The 22,175-nt window shown below is 39.3% G+C and overlaps 1 protein-coding gene across 1 annotated transcript; it reads left to right on the forward strand.

Annotated features, from left to right (window-relative positions):
- The first annotated feature begins 16,170 nt into the window (after nt 1–16,170).
- Nucleotides 16,171–21,759, forward strand: Usp10 (ubiquitin specific protease 10). Its single transcript, XM_076309687.1, has 9 exons — nt 16,171–17,490; nt 18,095–18,281; nt 18,434–19,810; nt 19,887–20,085; nt 20,186–20,435; nt 20,511–20,597; nt 20,673–20,837; nt 20,910–21,138; nt 21,210–21,759. The coding sequence occupies exons 1-9, from the start codon at nt 17,461–17,463 to the stop codon at nt 21,494–21,496; spliced, it is 2,811 nt and encodes a 936-aa protein (XP_076165802.1). The 5' UTR covers nt 16,171–17,460; the 3' UTR covers nt 21,497–21,759.
- Nucleotides 21,760–22,175: the final 416 nt, after the last annotated feature.

Below are 22,175 nucleotides of genomic sequence, written 5' to 3' on the forward strand. Positions count from 1 at the left end.
ACGCGAACCAAGATGTTACCGACAAGAACGACACCACCTGCGATCGAACGCCACGATAAACCCGACCGAACCGTAATCGCGAAACCACTCGGCGATCGTTGCGGTTTTGTTTTCGCACGGACTCTCGGCCGGGTAATTAAGAATCAATCGCGTATTCGGAATATTCGATACCGGAGTGTTAATCGTACGAGCGATTCGAGCGATGCTCGCTCGCTGCGGTTCGGTTTCACCGGTGTGGGTATTTATAGGTACCGAGAGCCGGTTTTAATCGCGAAAACGACGAGTCTAGAGCCAAGAGAGGAGAAAAGTAAACTTTGGGGAAATTGATCGAGGAAATAACATTGTAACCAATGCGAGTGTAACTCGAGCGAAGGAAAGATTGTCGAGCTAGACCGAAAACGAGAACGATACTACCTTTGGGAATGGTACACTCTCGAGCGATAAAGTTTTATCGTTGGTTACGGCTGAGTGCGGGGAGAAGATAGAATTTTTCAATACGCTTTATTTTGCGTTTATATTGTACGTGATCGCGTAGAATAATTCCCCGGCCGGTTGTACCGCTCGTCTCGTTACTGTGTGTACGTTTAATTTATATTGGTATCGGTGATGTCACGAGCCCAGGCTCGACGCGGTAACGATGTCAATTTGTCGAGAATTTTATTGGTTCGAGTCGATTTTCTTATCCGGGACCATCGTCCGTTTTTACTTCGGTTCGATCGCTGTTCGTTAAAATCGCATCGGTGGCTTTAAAGACGCTCGTATCGAGCGATAAATGTTTTAATTGGCCCCGCATCCGCGCGTTACTGAACATCGCGGAACAAATTGATACAGCGGCGACTGGCTTTGTCGGTCGTTGAGTAATAAACGACGACGTACAACGACCCGTGCAACGTTTATTTAAATAACGAAAACGACACGGAGCGCGTACGGTGTTTCCAGTGTCGCCGAAACAACCCCTGTAAAGTTTCGCAGAGACGGGAGTCTTTTCGACAAAGATTACATTCGTAATTGGAATTCGAGCCGGTGCATTGTTCTTTCGATGGATTAATTTAAAGTTCGTAAATGTCGGTTCGATGACGAGTTTGAAAGAAGTTCCACAAGGAACTTCGATGTCTTCGTTCCGATTGTTACACTAGAAGGGTAACAGGGTAAGTTCTGGTTTATTTTGTAATTTCTCCTGCGTCTAAATCTTGTTATTCTTTGTTTCTTCGGTCCTATTTTTCTTTATTTCGTCCCGCCAACTTCTCCGTCTTTTTGTCTCTCACTTTTTGTTCTTTAGTTAATGTTCGTCTTAGCTTCGTTCCTTTTCTTTCCAAGAAAAGTCAATCGGTACGAAATCATTTCACGAAGAATTTCAATACACTAGTTATCTATTAATTTCCATTTCCCCTAGTTACTTCCTCCTACGAAATCATATGGTCAAAAATTTCAGTACACTAATTATATGTTAATTTCCATTTCCCCTAGTTACTTCTTTCTACGAAATCATATCGTTAAAAATTTCAATACACTAGTGTATTCGTTAGTTTCCATTTTCCCTAGTTACTCCCTCCTACAAAATCATTTCACGAAGAATTTCAATACACTAGTTATCTATTAATTTCCATTTCCCCTAGTTACTCCCTCCTACAAAACCATATCGCTAAAAATTTCCAAACACTAGCTACACATTAATTTCCACTCCCCCTAATTACTCCCTTGGCTAAAAATTCCAATGCACCAGTTACCCGCAAATTTCGTCGACAAGTTCGTCGAAACGCATCGCTTCGAATACATCGGTGTTATCCGTATCGGGAATCGGAAGATCGTAAGTCGCGTACGTTAAAATTCCCGAACACCTGGCCGTTTCCCCCCAAGTCTCGGGACGCGGAAAGTTCGCGAGCCATCGAAACTGGCGAGAAAATAATTCGGGCGCGCGTAGACGCGCCCTGTCCTCGCCGTGGCCCCGAAAGGGGACAAAAGAAGCGGAAGAGAGGCAAGAAGTTCGAAATGGCAGCGCGAGGAAGTGGCTGTAGCGAACGACCTCGAGGCGGGCGAGGGAATTGGGGTTGACTCGATCCAGACGGGTGGAAATTTCTCGGAGAAAAGAAGATGGTCGATCCGTACAGAGGAGAGCGTACAAGTGGATCCGGGATATAGGTTGGCCGATATATAGCGCACCGGTGGTGATATACCGTGCCAAAAGCGCTCCGTCTTGAGGAGGCGGAACGAAGAGAAGAACCGCCGCCGTTATCAGCCCGGCGCGCGATTGGCCGAGCTCAGACGTAGCTTTCGGTGCGGCCAATGGCGTCCTGGTCTCCGCTTTTCAAGGATTCTCCCCCGAAATCCTGGGTGTGGGCGAATCTGGAACGTCGCGCGAGTGCACGCTCCCTGTTACCCCCGCGCGGCCACCACCGTACGTGAACGTCAAGCCCACACTGCCCACTGGTCAACGGGGTTCGACCGGGGCTTATAGCCAACAACCCCCTCGGTTCTACGTTCGTTCCGTTTCTTTTTCTCGAGCGGTCACCCCCGTCGTCTCGTCCACCCCCCTCGCCCACTCGACCGCCCCGATTCTTCCATCCGGATCGTCTTTCTTCTTTCTTGCCAACGTCCCTCCAGGAAGCTGATTCGTACAATGCTCTCGCCTTTTTACTCGTTCTTCGTTCTTCCACCCTGCTACCACCACCCACCGTGATCCTATGTGTGCGTACGTTTTCTATAGCGTCGCGCGTACGTCGTCCGCCAGTATGGAGGATCGAGTACCTCGGGAGACTGCCATGTTCCCAATGATCCGTTGTATCGCCAAGATAAACCCCGTGACGTATATTTTATAATATTTACCGGCTCCCGGAGAGGTTCGTTAATACGCTCTACGACGACTATGGTGTAATTTTGTCACGGATGTAGTTCAACAGGGTTACGCGTTTAATTTACGGTTTTTGGTACAGGTGACTGGGATACTTGTTTTCGAGTCTTTCGGATGTGACGAATTCCTCGATATCTAATTTCTACGAATAGCTTCGTCAACACGGATCATCCGGAACAGGGCATCCTGATTCCCAAACTCGAATTCGACGAACACCCTTCCGATAAGACTTGCTCCGAAAACTAACCGTGTGAAACATTTCAGCTCGTATTATTCTTTAAGATAACAACATTTATATAAACCCACCAAGCTCTCGAATAGGGCAGTCTACATTCTGAAGTCTACCTGTCGCTACGTCGTTACGCTGTCCCTTTCAACCCATCGTTTTTCCAGCCCGAGTAATTTTCAAGTAAAGTTCTTTGTTTGGATTAGGTGATCGTCACGACTCTCAACAATCCTCGCTAGATTCAACTTCGACGAATCAGGATACGACTGCGACTCGAATTTGCTGGCACTAAATTCATCTCTATTAAACTTAATTTTTAAATAAAATCTACATTTATATAATAATATTAATTTTTAACTGCGCTGTAATATAACATTTAACTATATTATAGACCCCAAATACTTATACAAAACCCATTAAAATAATTGTCGAACCAAAATTAAATTTAGCTAAAGTTTTAACAACACCTTAATCTTTCTTTTGTAAAAAAAACTATCTTAACTTAAACTAAAACTTTTACACCCATGAAATTTAATTCAATGACTCAAGAAACAATTTCAATACCTAACTTAAAAATATTTCCTATCAAAAATAAAACTTACTTAAATTAATGTCTAAATATTTACAAGTATGATACTTATAAATCCGCGACTCGAATCCTTCATTAATAAGTGATTGTTTGGAATTTATCCCGTCACACGGACAAGATTAAAACGATCGAACGATATCCGAATCCGTGCGGAGAGGTGTTAATTCGAGATTCCAAGGGTTAAGCGGAGCCAGAGAAAAAGGTTCTCGAGGGTAGGTCGAGAGTGTTGGGAACTGAGACGTTCGAGTTGCTTCGACCATGGATCTACTCCACGGAAGAATTACGAAGAGAGCTGCGAGTGACGCCGCGATACCGTAGACAATATGAGAGCCTTTTAAAGGACCTCGGTCTCTCCTCCGTCAGCCGGCGCTACTCGATTCCTTCTTCGACCCACGGCTCTTATCGTCCGGTGCTCGAGACCAGTATACGAGATTTTATTACACGGGCGTAAAAACCGCGACGCTTCTGGACAGGATGTCCGACACAGGCTGCTCGGCTTCCATCTTAATTTCTTGCGCTACCGCGCGGCGACCGCTGGACGATGTTCGCCCCATGAAGGGTATAATTTCGATCGCGGGAGACGCATTTTAACTTGTACAGCTTGGAAATCCACGCGAGCTTGTAACGCTCGCCGAACTCGATAAAGAATCGCCGGTGTACGATTCCTTACACTCGTGGAAACACTCGATTACCATTCGAATCGGGAAACTATCCACCGTCCGGGGCAAGAAAGGGAATGACTTCATTAGATCCTCCAATAATGTCGAAAGATACCGAGCCGGACACGGCCGGATGAAACGCGACTTATTCTTCGAGGCTCCTTATAAATATGGACGACGGTTATTATACTTATAGCCACGACGGACCAAAAACAAATCCAATAGTCGTGTAGTAAGTCCCGTCGATACCCATCGCGAAAGTTTAACTCGCTCCGTGAAACATCCTCGACCTTTTCCGCTTATTCGTACAGGGTGTCTCGAAAATTAGTTCCGTACTTTCCTTTCGACAACTTATAAATTGTATGTAAGAAACTATCGTACACAGAGGGAGTGTCTTTTTTATCTCGCTACGATGGAGTGTCTCGCAAAGGACCGAAAATATGTTCCAAAAAAAATTCCTTGCCAAGGAGGAGGACATTATACGATACAAATAATTTTGGAAGTCTGATCCATATCGAATAATAATCTTCGGAATATTTTTTTTATTTTCGGTACAAGTTTCTACGATATATGTAAAATTACACAACACTCCGTAACAAATCTCTCGCATTCTCTATCAAAATGGCAGTTAAACTGTGGAACTCGTTTCTGAAAGTTCTTTCCAAAGGTCTCTCGTCAAAATCGAAACTTTCAAATCTCAAGACTCTTAAGACTCTCAAGATTCCCAAAATTCCCAAAATTCCCAAGATTTGCAACTCTTCCACCCAGAAACATCGAATAACAATCTTAAGAATATTTTTTTTATTTACAGTGTAAGTTTCTACAATAAACATAAGAATACACAACTCGATGGAACTCGTTTCTGAAAATTCTTTCCAAAGGCCTCACGTCAAAATCGAAACTTCCAAATCATTGAATTCCCCCACAATTCTCATCCTCTCGATCCCAAGACTTCCAAAACTCTCAAGATTCCCAAGATTTGCAACTCCTCCTCCCAGAGACACCGAACAAGCGTTATTCCGCGCGACAGGTGAACGTTGGCGACACGAATCGTAAATAATCGTCAAATAGCGGCGGCCGATCGCGAAAGAGGAAAGGAGGGTAGCTATTGATAACATTATCATAAAAGCGGCGTTAAATGGTCGGCCGCGAGGTTACGTCGACGCTGTGGCGGCAAAACGGCTCTATAAATGCGTTTACTTTGAGCCATAAAAGCCGAAGTGGGTTCGGTTGCCACCGTTAACGTACACCCGCGCTGACGTGTACGTATCTCTCGTTCCCGGAGCGTGTGCGGCCGGAACATCTATGGAAGGAACGAGACGTCGAAGCACGGGGCGCTTTACGGTAAAAGCCCTCTTTGAGGGATCCGTTTATTGGTTGCTAAACATCGATATATTGCTTTCGGGGTTGCGCAAAGAGGGCACCCTGTCCTCCGCGTATCCAACCGTTCAACTATACGCCCCGCTCTTTCCCTCCTGCGAGCCTGCACGTGCACAGACGATACACACGTGCACAGACGATACCACACATTGTCGCGCGTATAATACGTACTTACGGGCGGTTGCTGAGCTTTTGAAAGCACCGCCGCATCGCGAGCCGACCGTGACGCGAATAAATATTTTCAAAACCGGCCCGTCTCGCGGATTCCCAAGCTGTTTACGATTTTACCGGGGAACAGACGGAGCTGCGATTAACCCTTGGATCGGTCGACCCGCTTTGCAACCTCCACAGCACACGAGTTCTCCGATACAGTCTTTAATTCGAGAGATATTACACTGGAATTCGTATACCGACTTGACTTTTAGGGAATTGAGAATCAAATCTATCGATGAGAGCTGCATAATCTTTAACTCGCGAGATATTACACTGGAATTCGTATACTGACTTGACATTTAGGGAATTGAGAGTCAAATCTATCGATGAGAGTTGCATAATCTTTAACTCGCGAGATATTACACTGGAATTCGTACACCGAGTCGAGTTTTAGGGAATTGAAGAATCATAATGTCTTCAGACAACATGGCATGGAATTTAAAGTAAATGTTATTACGAAAGCAGTTGAAACCAGTCATTTTGAATCTAGTGTTAATTGGCGAGATATTACACCGAGGTTCGTAAACCGACTCGAGTCCTAGAGAAGTGAGAATCAAATCTACCCGATGAGAACTGCATAAGATTTTTTTTTATGTTAAATTGTGTAGAAAGTGGAACGGAAGTTTCGGTCGTGTAACATCAACAGGGACCCTAAAACGATTCTTTCTTTCGGAAGGAAGACCAATGCGTCCAATATCGAAATAGAACTATATATTTAAAAACTTTAACGGAGGAGAACCTCTGGAAGAACTGGGTTAAAAGCATTGCAATTCATCGTATAAGGAACTGCAGTCGATAAAGATGACAGAAGGAATTGAACGTCTATCTGACGGATACAAGATTAGAAAATCACCCGAGTGACCTAATCAGGAAGCTGTGCGCGACAAATATATCGAGAAGACTACGCAGGGAACGTCCTAACGACTTTCTTCTCCGTTTCTAACCACTGTACATCCTTGTTAGAAATGTCCTTACAAATTATAAAGTTTCTTCGTGATTCAAAAAAGAGGAAAATTGCAGTCTTCTGTTTTAGTCATAACATTTGCACGTATCTGTACGTAGAGTCATAGTGGAACCAGAAGTGCATTTGTAAAAGTAATATTATTTTTCCTTATCGAAGGTATACATTTCCAGAGTTTGAGTTATCTGTATGAATATTAGTTAATTTATAAATCGTAGGCAAATGAGAACCGAACGTGTAATTTACCAATGCAAAGACACTCGACTCTTCTTGAAATGTGAATGTCGAAAACTGCAGTTCCATTTTTGTTTAGCTACAAAATTTGTACATTTCCATGCAGCGTCCATAGACCAAAATTAACCCTTTTGGTATTGCACACTTTTGACGATTATGTCGCGTACGCGGAATACTTTACCCTGTTTGTGACACTGATACTTTGCTTTAAAATACTTTGTATAAACACAACCACCCATTCGATCACAGTGTCCAATTTGGTAAAGGTGTATGCGACCATTACTGCGTTACATATATCCAAAGTATAAAAAAGAATAAATTTTGTTTTTCCTTCGTAATTTTGCATATTATGTATCACCGTTCAGCGAAAATTAACTCGATTGACCCTAACAGATTGACCCTATCAGATTGACCGTAACAGATTGACCCTCTTAATAGTTCCAGTGTTAATTCGCGCAATAAAATTATTTGCACAATAAAATTAAAACCTATTATTACGTTACATATATCCAAAGTTCAAAAAAGAATCAATTTTGTTTCTCCTTTGTAATTTTGCATATTACGTATCACCGTTCAAGTAAAAATTAACTCAATCGACCCTAAAAGATTGACACTTAATAGTTCTAATGTCAATTCGCGCAAAAAATAATTTGCACAATAAAATTAGAACCTATTACCGCGTTACATATATCCAAAGTTCAAAAAAGAATCAATTTTGTTTCTCCTTTGTAATTTTGCATATTACGTATCACCGTTCAAGTAAAAATTAACTCAATCGACCCTAAAAGATTGACACTTAATAGTTCTAATGTCAATTCGCGCAAAAAATAATTTGCACAATAAAATTAGAACCTATTACCGCGTTACATATATCCAAAGTTTAAAAAAGAATAAATTTTGTTTCTCCTTCGTAATCTTGCATATTATGTATCACTGTTCAACCCAAAATTAACTCAATCGACCCTAACAGATCGACCCTCTTAATAGTTCTAATATTAATTCGCGCAAAAAATAATTTGCACAATAAAATTAGAATCTATTACCGCGTTACATATATCCAAAGTTCAAAAAAGAATAAATTTTATTTTTCCTTCGTAATCTTGCATATTATGTATCATATTATGTATTCAACTCAAAATTAACTCAATCGACCCTAACAGATCGACCCCCCTGGTAGTTCCAGCGTTAATTCACGGCCGAGGAACGATCTCCTTTTCGGCTCGTGCGACGAGAATTTTCTAGAAAAATATCGACCGATAAATAAACGGAAGCCTAATCCGGCTGGTCGCAGAGATGATGTCTCGACGTACGTGGAATAAGTGACAAGCGCGTTCGATCATCGAAATAAATCCAACGAAATCGAGCGATCTTACCGACGCGATTTTATCCACCCCCTCCCCTCACCACCCTCTCTGATTTAAGCGTAACCCCCCTGCTGGTATTCGGATCTCGTCTACGTCCGATACACGTCACGCGAGTTCTCGCGGAGACACACGCGCGCGGTAATATGCGGCCGTGAGGGCGAGCAACGCGACGAATGATCGATTCCACGGGATAAAAAGCGGAATCAACGAAGGATCAAGGAGCATCTCGCGTGAAAAACGTGTCCCTTCGCTTAAGACGATCCCCCGTCTAACCGACTTACATTTATCCTCGTCGCCGGCGAATATTTTATACCTCGTATCGTCCTGGAAACGTGTTCGCCGAATAAACGCGAAAACGCCCGGGAATAACTAAAGCGGCGTGTATCGCGACGAATCGGTAGCTTCCTCTCGAACGGTGTCATCGACTCGCGATCACCAGCTTCTATTTCATCAGTTTCTTCACAGGGAACGAGAGTAATCGTAAGATTTATCGGGTTGTTCGGAAAGTCATTTCGTTTCTTGTTTTGAAAATGAAACATGGTTCTTTTAGAGTGTGTAAACGTTTTATTAAATTGTATATTCGCCATTTTGGAGAACGAAATGTCTTTCCGAAGAAACCAGTGGAATAGAAGTGAATAAGGATGCAAGGTGCGAGAGAAGAGTGTTTAGGGCAGTTGGAAAATTGTCGAAGAGTGTCGTGTCGCGTAAAATAAGAATAGCGTAGTCAGCGTAGTTATTAATTGTGTGATTTGTTAATGTATATATATATATTGGGTTGTTCGATAGCTAGTGTCTAGCTAACTTGCTAAGTATTCTTAAAACCTGATGTGAAAATGAAGTATCGAAGATGGAGTAACGCGAGATTAAAATATCAAAGATCGAACGATTTGAAAATACCAAAGTTCGTTTGTCGATGAAAGTTTGTTACAGTTCTTATCGAACAATCCAATACATATATATATATATATATAGCGGCCAACCTCGTTACGCGAACGATCCGTTGAAATTTCCATGAAATTGCTTATTAAATCGGGGCGAACTTTTTCGCGATGATTTAACGCGACCGCGAGGCCATTTGTCTCCGCGAATTTTGTGTGCCACCCGGCCTGTTAATAAAGCAAGTTGGGCCTAGGGCTGCGCGGAAACTTTCCACGTAATTTCCCTTCTCGAGAAATTCATTAGGGGTAGCGTTTTCCTCTTCTTTTTTCTTTTTTTTTTTCTCTCCTCCGTGGGACGAAAGTACGAGATCGCGAGATTTTTGGTAAGATCGCGAGGATTTTTGGTAAGATCGCGAGATTTTTGGTAAGATGGCGAGGATTTTTGGTAACGGTGAACGCGCGTGTTCGATGGTCGCCTGTGAGCGTACATCGCAAGAAAATAACCGATCGATCCCGAACGAAAACGGTAGGAGCGTGTTACCGCGCCACGGGCGTGCAGCCGTCACGTTGAAAGACACGCCGCGCCCGTGGTAATAATAATAGCCGAAATATTCCACGGTGAGCGTGGGTGCGAGCAGGATTTCGTGGGTAGTCGGTTGGCAACATGTGGTTCGACGAACGCAATCTGCCACTGACATTTCGAATTAAACTCGACCGTGGACCACCCTAGCCCGCGAACTTCCCTATAGAAGAAAGCGGGAAAACATTCGAACTCGTTCGTCTTCGATTGGAAATTCTTACGTGGATCGTACCCTAGCGTGGAATCGTGAAAAGAACTCGTACACGGTCCGAGTGGCGAAATATTGCACTCGGGGAGGGAATTCGTGTTGTTTCCGGTCGACGTGTTTTCTACGCGAAGGGATGTAAATACGAAACACCACGCGTGCGAGTGAATACACGAAGGTGTATATTTATAAGATGACATACAAGATGAGCTACAAGGAAATGATAAAGAGGAGGAGTTCTGTTAAGTAATTACTGGGTTGTACGATCAGTTTTGTCGCTTTTTCCCATTGTGGAGAAATATTAGGTTGTTTGGAAAGTCGTTCCGTTCTCCAAAATGGGGAATACAGAATTTAATAAAATGTTTATACGCTCTAAAAAAATCGTGTTTCGTTTTCACAAAAAGAAAAGTGAAATGACTTTCCGAGCAACCCAATACTATGACAACTTTGAACAATTGTAAATATACGAACGAGTCGACGGATTTACACGAAACTTCACACGTGTTAATTGAACTGTAGTACCGTCTTTAGAAAAATAAAACGACGAACTTGATAACTTTATTTCGTATCGAACGATAAAACTTATCGAGCAATGTGTTACAATTTTCGAAAATTATTCCTGAATGTCTGAGTGTTTATCGGGTAGTAGAAACCCTTCTTGCCTCTAGCTAGCTTAAAACCTGACGTGAAAATAAAGTATCGAAGATGAAGTAACGTGAGAATAAAATATCAAAGATCGAACGATGTGAAAATACCAAAGTTCGTTTGTCGATGAAAGTTTGTTACAGTTCTTACCAGGAGGATGGTAGAAGCGAGAACGAAGTGTATTTAATTCTTTTTTCAATGATTCGACCCTCTTGCGAAACCTCTTCAGAGAATTATATCGAGTTACGGTTCGCGAAGCTGGGAAGAATCCGTGCCAGAAATATTTCGCCAACCTGGTCACCCGAGGGAGTTAGATTCTCTCTAACTCGATACAATCTGTAAACGTGTCCTTTTATAAATGTACACCTTCGTGTATCCTTTAAATAAAATAAAAAGATCTAACGTCCCTTGCAATTTCTACTTTTACTTCTGAAACCGTTTCCTTGAGTATAGAGATCGATAAAAAAAAATTACTACCAAAAACGTTCAACTGAGCGCGCGAAACTAATTAACCCTTTTAAACTGAGCGCGCGAAACCAACGCCTCGAGAAAATTCTTCAAATCGTAAAATTAATCTAGAACGGAACATTTTTATATACTTTACACTCTATGAGAACGTAACATTCAAATGTCCAATTTGAATTCCAAAGAAGTGTTCCCGTATCGAAAACAGTACACCGAATTAGATGATAACCGTGATGATCTCCTCTCGAGTCCAAAGGGTTAAAGACCGCACCGATGAAAATTCCTCGCAGCTTGTAAAGAATTCATTCACCGAGAAATAAAAGCGTAGAGATACGGGGTAGAACGGTATGGTAAATGAAGCTTTGGGCACTACGCATGGGAGTATTTAAATCAATGGTGTTACAACGCGAGGTAAGGAGCAGAGGCCGCAAAAACTGTAAAAGGGTTCTTATGGCCGTAGCTTTCCAAGCTTCGGCTAAGCCGATATGCATTCATTATAATAAGAAATGGAAGGCGCCGAGTGAAAAGTTTGAACGCGGCCTGGCTTATCAACTTCCTCTGAATTTTCTATTATTTAAGAGAACTCTCGTTCCGTCTTCCGTCCTCATCCCTCGGGCACCGGTCCCTCCTCGTCCCCGTTCCCTTCAACGGAGCTCACTTCACCCCCCCTCGCCTGTTCGCGGCCATTCGCGGCACTCTCTCCCTCGAAGGTACCCCCCGGGCCGAGTTAGCTTAACTTTCTTCTTTCGATGCGGTGCAAAAGCTAAGATGCGCGGCATTTGAAGTTCGCCGAATGCCCATTAGCATATTTATTTGTCATTCAACGCGGCCTTAAACGCGTTTCACCCGTAAAACCGGCAACTTCCCTTCAAGCCGGATCGACTTGAAGCGTAAGCAATAACGCGCGCTCTGTCGCTTGTACGATTTATGCACAATGCTGTTCCACGGTTCTATCGTTGATTTTTCGATTTTTCCTTTTTTGTGATTTTTGGAATTTTCGCGATTATTAAACGGATCGAATCACGTAATCTACGATCGTTTTTCGACCGATTTTTGAAAGAAACATGTATTTTACAATCATTTTTCGACCGATTAACGAACACACATTTTACGAAATAGATCGTTCTTCGAGTCGGTACGTTCTTGAATGTATTACTTATTTAAAACAGATCGAATCATGTATTTAACAATTAATTTTCGACCGATTAACGAATACACATTTTACGAAATAGAACGTTCTTCGAGTCGGTATATTCTTCAATGTATTGTTTATTTCAACCGAATAAACCATGTATTTTACAATGATTTTTCGACCGATTAACGAACATACATTTTACGAAATAGAATGTTCTTCAAGTCGGTACGTTCTTCAATGTATTCTTTATTTAATACAGATTGAATTACATATTTTACAATCATTCTTCGACCGATTTTTAAATACCCATTTTACGAAACAAAGCGGTCTTCGAGTCGGTACGTTCTTGAATGTATTCTTTATTTAAACACGAGTTAAATAAATTTATTTCTAATCTTCATTCAAAATCGAATAATGTATTTTACAATGATTTTTCGACCAATTTTTGAATCCCCATTCTACGAAACAAAACGTGCTTCGAGTCGGTACGTTCTTGAATATATTCTTTATCTAAACCCCGTTTTAATGATTCCCGTTCTTAATATTTTTTTTTAAAGGAAATAAATAAATAGGAGGCTTAATAGATTGTAGAACAGATTTATCACTCGATCGATTGTAAACACGGTGAACCAGTCCGAGGAGAAAATGCGAAAAAGTTCGAATTTTTTATTTCTTTACTCTTTGATAGCTTTTGGAGTAAACTGTCTTTCAAATCGAAGCAAAATTTATAAAGAAATACAGTATTTTATATTATAATTCGAACAACAGAGATTGTTCTAGATTTAAAAATTATTGATACCTATATTCGTGTCATCTATTCTTCCAGTAGTTGAAGCAAAATAATTTCCTACGTTAGTGTCACCTATTTTTTCAGTAATGTATACAAAATAATTTCTCATATTAGTGTCACTTACTTTCCCAGCAATTAGTACAAAATAATTTCCTAGTGTCACCTATTTATCCGGTAATTAGTACAAAATAATTTTCTACGTTAGTGTCACCTATTTTTCTAGTAATTAGTACAAAATGATTTCCTACCTTAGTGTCACCTATTCTTCTAGTAATTAGTACAAAATGAATTCCTATATCGGTGTCACCCATTTTTCTAGTAATCGGTACAAAATAATTCATTATAAACCGTTCTTTGAATCGATACATTGTCGAACATACTTCTTATTTAACAGTAGTGCTTCTCTCGGGTCTTTCTCGACCCATCCTGCATCATATAACCATAATTAAAGCTACTCTAACACGTGAAACCGAATACTTTTCCATGCTCACAGTCATTTTATTTCATTACAAAGTTAAACACGCAAGTTCCCTACATTTGGATTATTTTTTAACTAAAAATTTCAAGTGTGTAAAACGAAAAAACACTTCAAGTACAACTATACGATACAAAGTGTTCGATAGTGACTCAGACTTGTGTGCAATTAAGCAATATGTAGAATAATCTAAAATTTCCCATTCGTGGCCATTAGTATATTCCACAATTTTTCTTCCAAAGAGTAAACTCTGAGAAAACCATATTCGGTTCGTTTTCGAAGTCTCAATAGGCCATTTAACTACACGAATTCTTTTTTTTTATTTTCAGTACCCGATGCCCGCCTCGAAGCTCGACACATTACGTACCTCGAACTGAATTTCGTTGACCTCCATGGTACTCGAAATCGGTCGGAATGACTATGCGTGAACGAACTGTCCAAGGCTCTACAAATCGTACGAAAGATAAATGTCCCTTGGATCGTGTGGAACGAAACTCGAGCGTGGACAACGAACACAAAGTACCCGGTTACGGGACAACGACGAATATTCGCGCGTAGAAGAGTGAAAAGAAAGAAAAAAAAAAAAGAAAAAAGAAGAAGAAACTATATTTAGTCTCGATCCACGAGCTAAGAACCCGATGAAGATTTAATAAAGTAAAATGCACCAGATCCGTGGAAAGTTAACCCCAAAAGCTGCATGCACTCGCGTGGACGTGCATGCACACGTATACAGGGTGTCGCGAAATAACCGACCACCCTGTATACACATTTGAAATATAAATTCTCTCGACGAGATAAATCCAGAACGATGAAATGAATCTAAACGGTGAAAATAACGATGAAAATTCGTTCGTACGTTCTTCGTTTGTACCAATGTGGAAAAAAAATCGAATTGGTTTGCACCAATGGAAAAATCTGCGAATCGCGTTTCTCGGTTTTGTAACCGCCTGTAGACCGTTTTCGAGCCATACCTTCGCAGCCATGTTATTTCATAACGCAATCTTCGATGCGTGCCGCAAGTTCCCGATACGATCGGGCAATAAAAAAATGTTGCTATTTTTTACTCGCACCTCGTGGCGACAGGATATAAACTAAACGTAAGGTCGTACGCTACCGGCGGTGCACGACATAAATATCATAAATGACGCATAAAAGCGTTTCGCATGTAGGCCACGAAGGAAAATACGATCTCGCGAGCAGCGGGATTTTTTTTTTTACGGTCGATCGTCTCGTAGCGGTGTCACGGAGAGAGAATAGAATTCGAGAAACCTCTTATCGTCGGACAAAACACTGTACGTGTCTATCTCGAGTTACACGGGATGTACCGTGATTCGCGAATACGATCGAGAGGGGGACCGTGCCCGGATTAGATCCGGATTCGAGGTTAGTTTCGAATATTTCGTCCAGAGATAAGTCTGGAACGAAGAATCGTATTTTTTTAAGGAAGAGATTCCATCGTCGAAGAAGTTTCGAGTTTGGAAGTTACTACGGTTCAAGTTAAACGATAAGTCGTTGGTCGTTCGTTGCGTAATTGTCGTCTTTTTCGATGTACGGTATTCGAGACGGTGTACGGGCAATATTTGACGAATTGTACGGTGAATATCGTTTTAACCCTTTCGCTTGTGGCAAAATGTGATTAGCTGTGAACGGAGCGCATTAGTTGACACTGAGGTACGAAGGAATATTTCTTGTATTTGGTAATATCGTTTTACTTCGTAAAATATAAAATTTTACAATCATAATTTATTTTTTTTTGTATTGCATTATAATGCTCGTATAATATTTTTTAATACTATATAGCGAAATTAGTAGAGTATTTAAAGCCAAACACAATATTAACAAAAGTATCTCGTGTGAAGTATGAAGTAAATGTATATATGGGGTGAACGTATATATACGCTCTTCGTACCTCAGCGACCACTGTTTCAGAGCGTATATATACGCTCTTAGTATCTCAACGACCACTTTTCCAGAGCGTATATATACGCCTTAGTATCTCAACGACCACTTTTCCAGAGCGTATATATACGCTCTTAGTACCTCAGCGACCACTGTTCCAGAGCGTATATATACGCTCTTAGTATCTCAACGACCACTGTTCCAGAGCGTATATATACGCTCTTAGTATCTCAGCGACGACTTTTCCAGAACGTAATATTTCAATCTTTCAACCCTTTCGCTCCGACGGGCGTATATATACGCCCTCGAAGAATGACCACTCATGTACGAAAAACGTATATATACGCTCTTAGTATCTCAGCAACCACTTGTCCAGAGCGTATATATACGCTTTTGGTATCTTAGTGACCACTTGTCCAGAGCGTATATATACGCTTTTGGTATCTTAGTGACCACTTCTCCAGAGCGTATATATACACTCTTCGTACCTCAGCGACCACTTTACAGGGCGTATATATACGCTCTTCGTACATGAATGGTCATTCTTCGATGGCGTGTATATACGCACGCGGGAACGAAAGGGTTAAAAGATTGAAATATTACGTTGAACGATCGGAAAATGCCGCCATGGAAAAATGTATCGTGCCACCATACGGGAAACAACGGAAGCTGGACTGCCCGCCGACAGGCGCTGCCGAGCTAACGGAGAATCGGTCGATAAAAAGATATTGCGATTCTTTGTAACGCTAAAATTTCCTCCGACGTAAAAATATGTGAGCCTGGAATCGTTTCTCTTTGGTATTGTCAGCGAATATTACATCAGTAACTTTCGGACCCTCTTATCCAACAATCGAGATCTAGAGAGAAAAAAACAGTTTTCATCGTGGGAACATGGTCAAACAGATAGTGTATCGGGTCAGCCGATGCATAATGCATGCGTTCGAAGATTAGAAGCAAGACCTCGAGCCACGAAGCTTCATAGTGGCAGCTTTATATCTACGAGGGTACGATCGTCTCAAAGTGCCGGCCCTCTTCTCGACTACCGGGGGTGAAATTCACTGTTCTGGAAGAAAAGCGACTAAGCTAGCTTCCTCGCGAACATGACAACGTATTTTATTGCTTCTCCCGCTTGACTTCCAGAAAAGAAACGCTACTTTAAATATTGTGCACGGTTTAGCAATAGATAAGTCACCTCAAATCTTGGAGCGTGCGACCTATGCGTTGCATAAACATTCGAACGAACAATCGAGAACGCGGCGAGATGATAAGTAAATAGACAACGGTAACTTCGAACCCTTCGAGCGAGATACTTTTACGGTAACGGGTAAAATAGTCGGGTAAATGAGTTATGGAAATCTATGACGTTGAAATTTTACTTTACCCTCGATGGATTAGAAGCGCCATTGATGCATGTAGATTCGCATACGTTCGTAATCAAATTCAAACCAACTGCGGCTGTATCGGTAAATTAAAGCGCGTTTCCATTGTGACTACATATTTTAATTCTCGCTAATATAAAAAGAGGCAGAAAACGAGAGAGCGGGAAAGTCAGTTTTAATGTATATTCCTGCAAAGCGCTAACTTAGTAATGATAGTGGCGACGCCAATCTTGCGAAGGGAAGGAACAGCAGTGAAGCAACGTGTTTGGCCCATTTTACTACACGGCTGCCGAAATATGATCGTTCATATTGTGTAATTTGTTAATGCACCGTAATCCCCTTTCCCGTTTTATTGTTGCACAAAAACGATACAAGTATTGTATTTTTATAACCGAGCCAGATTTCTATAACATTTTCACAAGAATAAAAAACAAAATTAGTGATAACTCCAACGTCGACCCTTTTTACTGCCGACACAAATCACCGGAGCCTCATGTCTCATTGCTGGTATTGTTTTTAATGTTTTATACCGCGTATGGATTTAACCATGGATGTTCAAAATGAGGTATGATATATTTATACAAATCTTTAGCGATTAAGACATACAAAATTATAACTATTTCCAACAATTCTTCGATGCACCATGAGATTTGAGGTTAGGTTTCTGGTTACATGATAAAATTGAAAAAATCATTGATTATAAAACAAAATATAGCCATTGAAACATCTTGTTTAAGTTCGAACAATGTAACATATTTTAGAAATTTAAAAAAAAAAAATGCATTTATCGTTCAATAACATAAGTTATCGTGTAAGCTTTATTAATTTTTATTAATTTATATTAATTTTCAATCTTATCTAAATTTTACACATCTACTTTCGTAATGATTAATTAAAAATCTTTTGAAAGTATACCAATATATACTTAGTTTCAAAGATAAAATGGTCATGAGGTAACACTGCTGACTATTTATTGATTGACCCAAAACTGAGAACATTATGCATCTTTGGTACATAATCAATTTTTGTAATCCAAATAAATTTTACAAAAATAATTCCTATATATGTATGCCTTTATTGCAAAGAATGTTTTTTTATGTTTCCAAGTACTTTCATTTCATTGTCCTTTGATTAATGTGAAAAATTATAATTTTACCATTTTGTTTCAGCTTGATTTTCAGTTTTTGGATCTACACGATTTAAATGAGAATGATAAGAATCATTTAATAAGTATTTTGAAATCCAATATCACTACCGATGCCTTAAAATTACCATGGGATACAATCGAAACTAATAGCGATGTTAATGCTTCTATAACGGAAATTCCACAACTACAAAATCAATGGTACCACAATGGTAATTGTGTCAAAGAATTTACCTATATTCAAATATTTGTTAAAAATTATATAGATCCTAAAATTTTATAAAACATATATTGTACGATTCGTTCTTATTTCGTCAAATTTTATATAGAAAGCAGTATTATAAAAATTTGATTATTTATTTAGCAATGCCACCACCACCTTCTTATACGCAGCAAATAATGTGCAGCGACTGGCAGGGTCCACCTATGTACCCTGTTCCAACAGATGCCCATATACAACCATTCATGCCTGCAATGACTTATTCGCATCCTGGATATAATCTTGGAAGTGAAATTCATGATGTCAACTGTAATAGAGAAAATAATAGGAGAAATAATCGAGGAAGAGGAATAAGGAGAGAGAATTTCAATCGTGGAATAAATCCTGCAAATGAAATACAACCAGGATACATGGGAGAACAAGGACAGTTTCATCCACAGTTATCTTTCGTAGTTATGTATCCAGATCAGACGCAACAACAGCAATTCTCTGGCCATATTCATTATCCTCCATTAGCAATATATCAGCCAAATCTTCATACACATACAAGTACACATCCACATACACAGCCTACATATGGATATCCTCAGTATCATCATCCTTCTGGTAATATGAGATGTGTTCGACAAGCAGCACCTGTGCTTTCTCAACCTACTCAAGAATGTGCAAAAGTACAAACTGCAAAATCGCATGAGAAACGTGTGCAAAATGTCTATACGCCTGTCAAACAACCTTTTCACCAAATAAATGAAGAGGATAACTCTTCGCAGACCAATATAGTCACCACAGTAATAACTGTAAATAACAGTAAAGTGGAACAGTGCACTGAAAATGTAGATGAAACTACTGCCAATAGAAAAAATTCAAATACAAATGGAAAAGTACCCCCTGTAAATGTGAAAATAGAACATAATATTGTATCGACTGTAAATGAAAATTGTAATGGAGCTGAAAAGAATGATGTGCCATGCGTAAATATTAACAGTAGTATTGAAGTAAAACAAAATGGGGAAACTGATAAAGAATACAAAAATGAAACGGTTTCCAGCATTAAAACTACTGTCGTTAAAACGTTGTCAAAGCCAGTTTCTAAAGGTGAAAATGAAACACAAAAAGAAGATATTCCTACAAAGAGCGCACAGGATGAAGTTATTATTAAAACACCAAATAATTCTGTTTCAACAAGTACTCCCGTAACTGTACCCCCTACATCATCTTCTGGTGTATCTAGCATATCTTGGGCTAGTATTTTGAAAAAAGGAAGTGCAGAAACGCAATCAACTCCATCAAATTATAAACCTATGGCACGTATTAATCCTTTACCTGTTAGTCCAGTCACAGAAAGTAATGTATCTCCAAAAGCACAGTTGCAACTAGAAAAAGACCAACGTACTAGTACAACGGTTTTTGCAAATGAAAATGTTTCGTCCAACTCACAAAATGTTGTAAATGAAAGTAAAAATCTTCCTACAGAATCATTGCAGAACCGTTATAATGATCCTATTGCCTTCCGAATGGGTGGTATGTATTATTTGAATACAGCTAACAGATATATCATACTAAACGTAAAGTAATTGTTTAAATATTTTTTTTCTAGAGTTTTTGTTAAACTACCACATGGATAAACAAACTGTAAGTTTATTGCCACGAGGATTAACAAATCGTAGCAATTATTGTTACATTAATAGTATATTACAAGCCTTACTTGCTTGCCCACCTTTTTATAATCTTCTAATGGCTCTACCACATTCTAAAAATCCCAGTAAACTGTCTTCCACTCCACTCATTGATAATATGTAAGTAAAGAAGAACCAGTTGCTTATAGTTCTCAGAGTGAGCATATATTGCTTTTTTTAAATGATATTTGTAAAGAACTTTGAACTTTCTTTTACATAGGATCAAATTTGTACACGAATTCACACCTTTATCAGATGGTGCACGATTGGCTAGGAAAGATAGAGCAAACAAACGAGGAGAGGATTCGGTAGTAGATATACAAAGTGGAGTGGCCTTTGAACCTTCTTATGTATATACAATGTTGAAAAATACGTCAGCTGCGGGTGTATTTTCTGTGGAAGGACGCCAAGAAGATGCAGAAGAATTCCTTTCGTGCCTTCTGAACGGTATCAATGACGAAATGCTTGAAGTATGAACATTATATTATTTATTTTGATGTGTATCTCGATCGTACAGTTTAATTAACCGGTATTTACGTTTTCAGCTTATTAAATTAGTAAATAACGACCAAAACGCAACGTCTAATGTTGAAACCAATGTGAACTACAACAATGGAGAAGAAGAATGGAAGGTAAAATCCACTTGTATTGTTAAATGATGAAATAATTAATTGCAAGAAACAAACATTAATATTAGGATACTGTAGGTTATGGGCCCAAAGAACAAGGGATCTATTACCCGATGTACTGAATTCGGGAGGACGCCATTATCTGATGTATTTCGTGGACAATTAAGATCTAGAGTGTCGCGAGCAGGAGAACAGTCAACAGATAACGTTCAACCTTTTTTCACATTACAACTTGATATTGAGGTATTCATGTTTTAAAAAGCTCTTTATAAAAACATTATAGATACACTAATAAAATGTTTTTTTCTTTTTTAGAAAGCAGAATCTGTAAAGAGTGCACTCGAAATTCTTGTCGGAAAAGATCAATTAGAAGGAATGACATGCAGTAAAACAAAACAACAGATAGAGGCTTGGAAGCAAGTTACTTTAGAAGAATTACCTGTCATTCTTATATTACACTTAAAATGGTTTGACTATAAACTTGATGGTTGCTCAAAAATTGTGAAAAGTGTGGAGTTTCCCGTCGACTTAAAATTAGATAGTAGTAAGTAATAAATTATATTGTTTTCGTCTTTCAATTGAATTGTGTACAATACAAAAAAAATTTACTTACAGAATTCTTGTCGCCAAATACCGTAAAAAAATTAAATCCAAAGCAAAAACACTACAAACTATTCGCAGTTACTTATCATGATGGAAAAGAAGCAACGAAAGGCCATTATGTCACAGACGCTTTTCACGTAGGATATGGTGGTTGGGTGAGGTATGATGACAGTTCATTGAAAGGTGTTTCAGAAAGTAACGTATTAAAACCAACTCCTCCCAGAGTTCCGTATTTATTATATTATCGAAGATGCGATACTATCGGAAATAATCAGTCGAATAGTGGTAAAACACGTTAGAAAGAAAAGCATTAACATGTAGGTGAAACTATATTTTAAGTCTAAAGAGGCAGTTTGAAAGAATGGCTTTTACAGTTTTGTGGTTCTTGTTGATATTTGTATCTAAATACAGAGAATGTTTATTATCCAATATCATGAGAAAATAGAAAGCTATTTCCTTTTAACATGCTGTACTTCCATCGAATATTTGTACTAAGATTGTTGTTACAAGTTTTATGCATAGTTTTCTTGGTACATGAAATAAAAAGATAGTTAAAGTTGAAGTTAAATAAGAGTTTTGATTTTGGCACTCATAGTTCTATTGAAGTTACATAATTAAGCGCTTACACATTACATTTTATGAAAATATTAAATATCGAGACTCTCTTGTACATATCTTTCTTATCTGATTGTGAGTATATAATGTGTGAGAAAAAACATACATAATAACTTTGTAAAAAAGGAAAAGAAAATAGAGAAAAAAGTTTTTCTACTTTAATGACAAAATTTCTATGAAATGCAAATTTTATATATATCTGAAAAGGAACATCTTATGCCTTAAGTTATTTTTGTATATAACCTTCCTGCACACTTATAAATACACATTCCAACTTGCCAATAATTTCTTCATTTTAGTATATACTAATTTAATATCTTCTTTCTGATTGTGGAAACAGTTGCTGAGATAGAATATTTTGTT

This window comes from Ptiloglossa arizonensis, chromosome 1, assembly GCF_051014685.1.
Source record: "Ptiloglossa arizonensis isolate GNS036 chromosome 1, iyPtiAriz1_principal, whole genome shotgun sequence".
Classification (NCBI taxonomy): domain Eukaryota; kingdom Metazoa; phylum Arthropoda; class Insecta; order Hymenoptera; family Colletidae; genus Ptiloglossa; species Ptiloglossa arizonensis.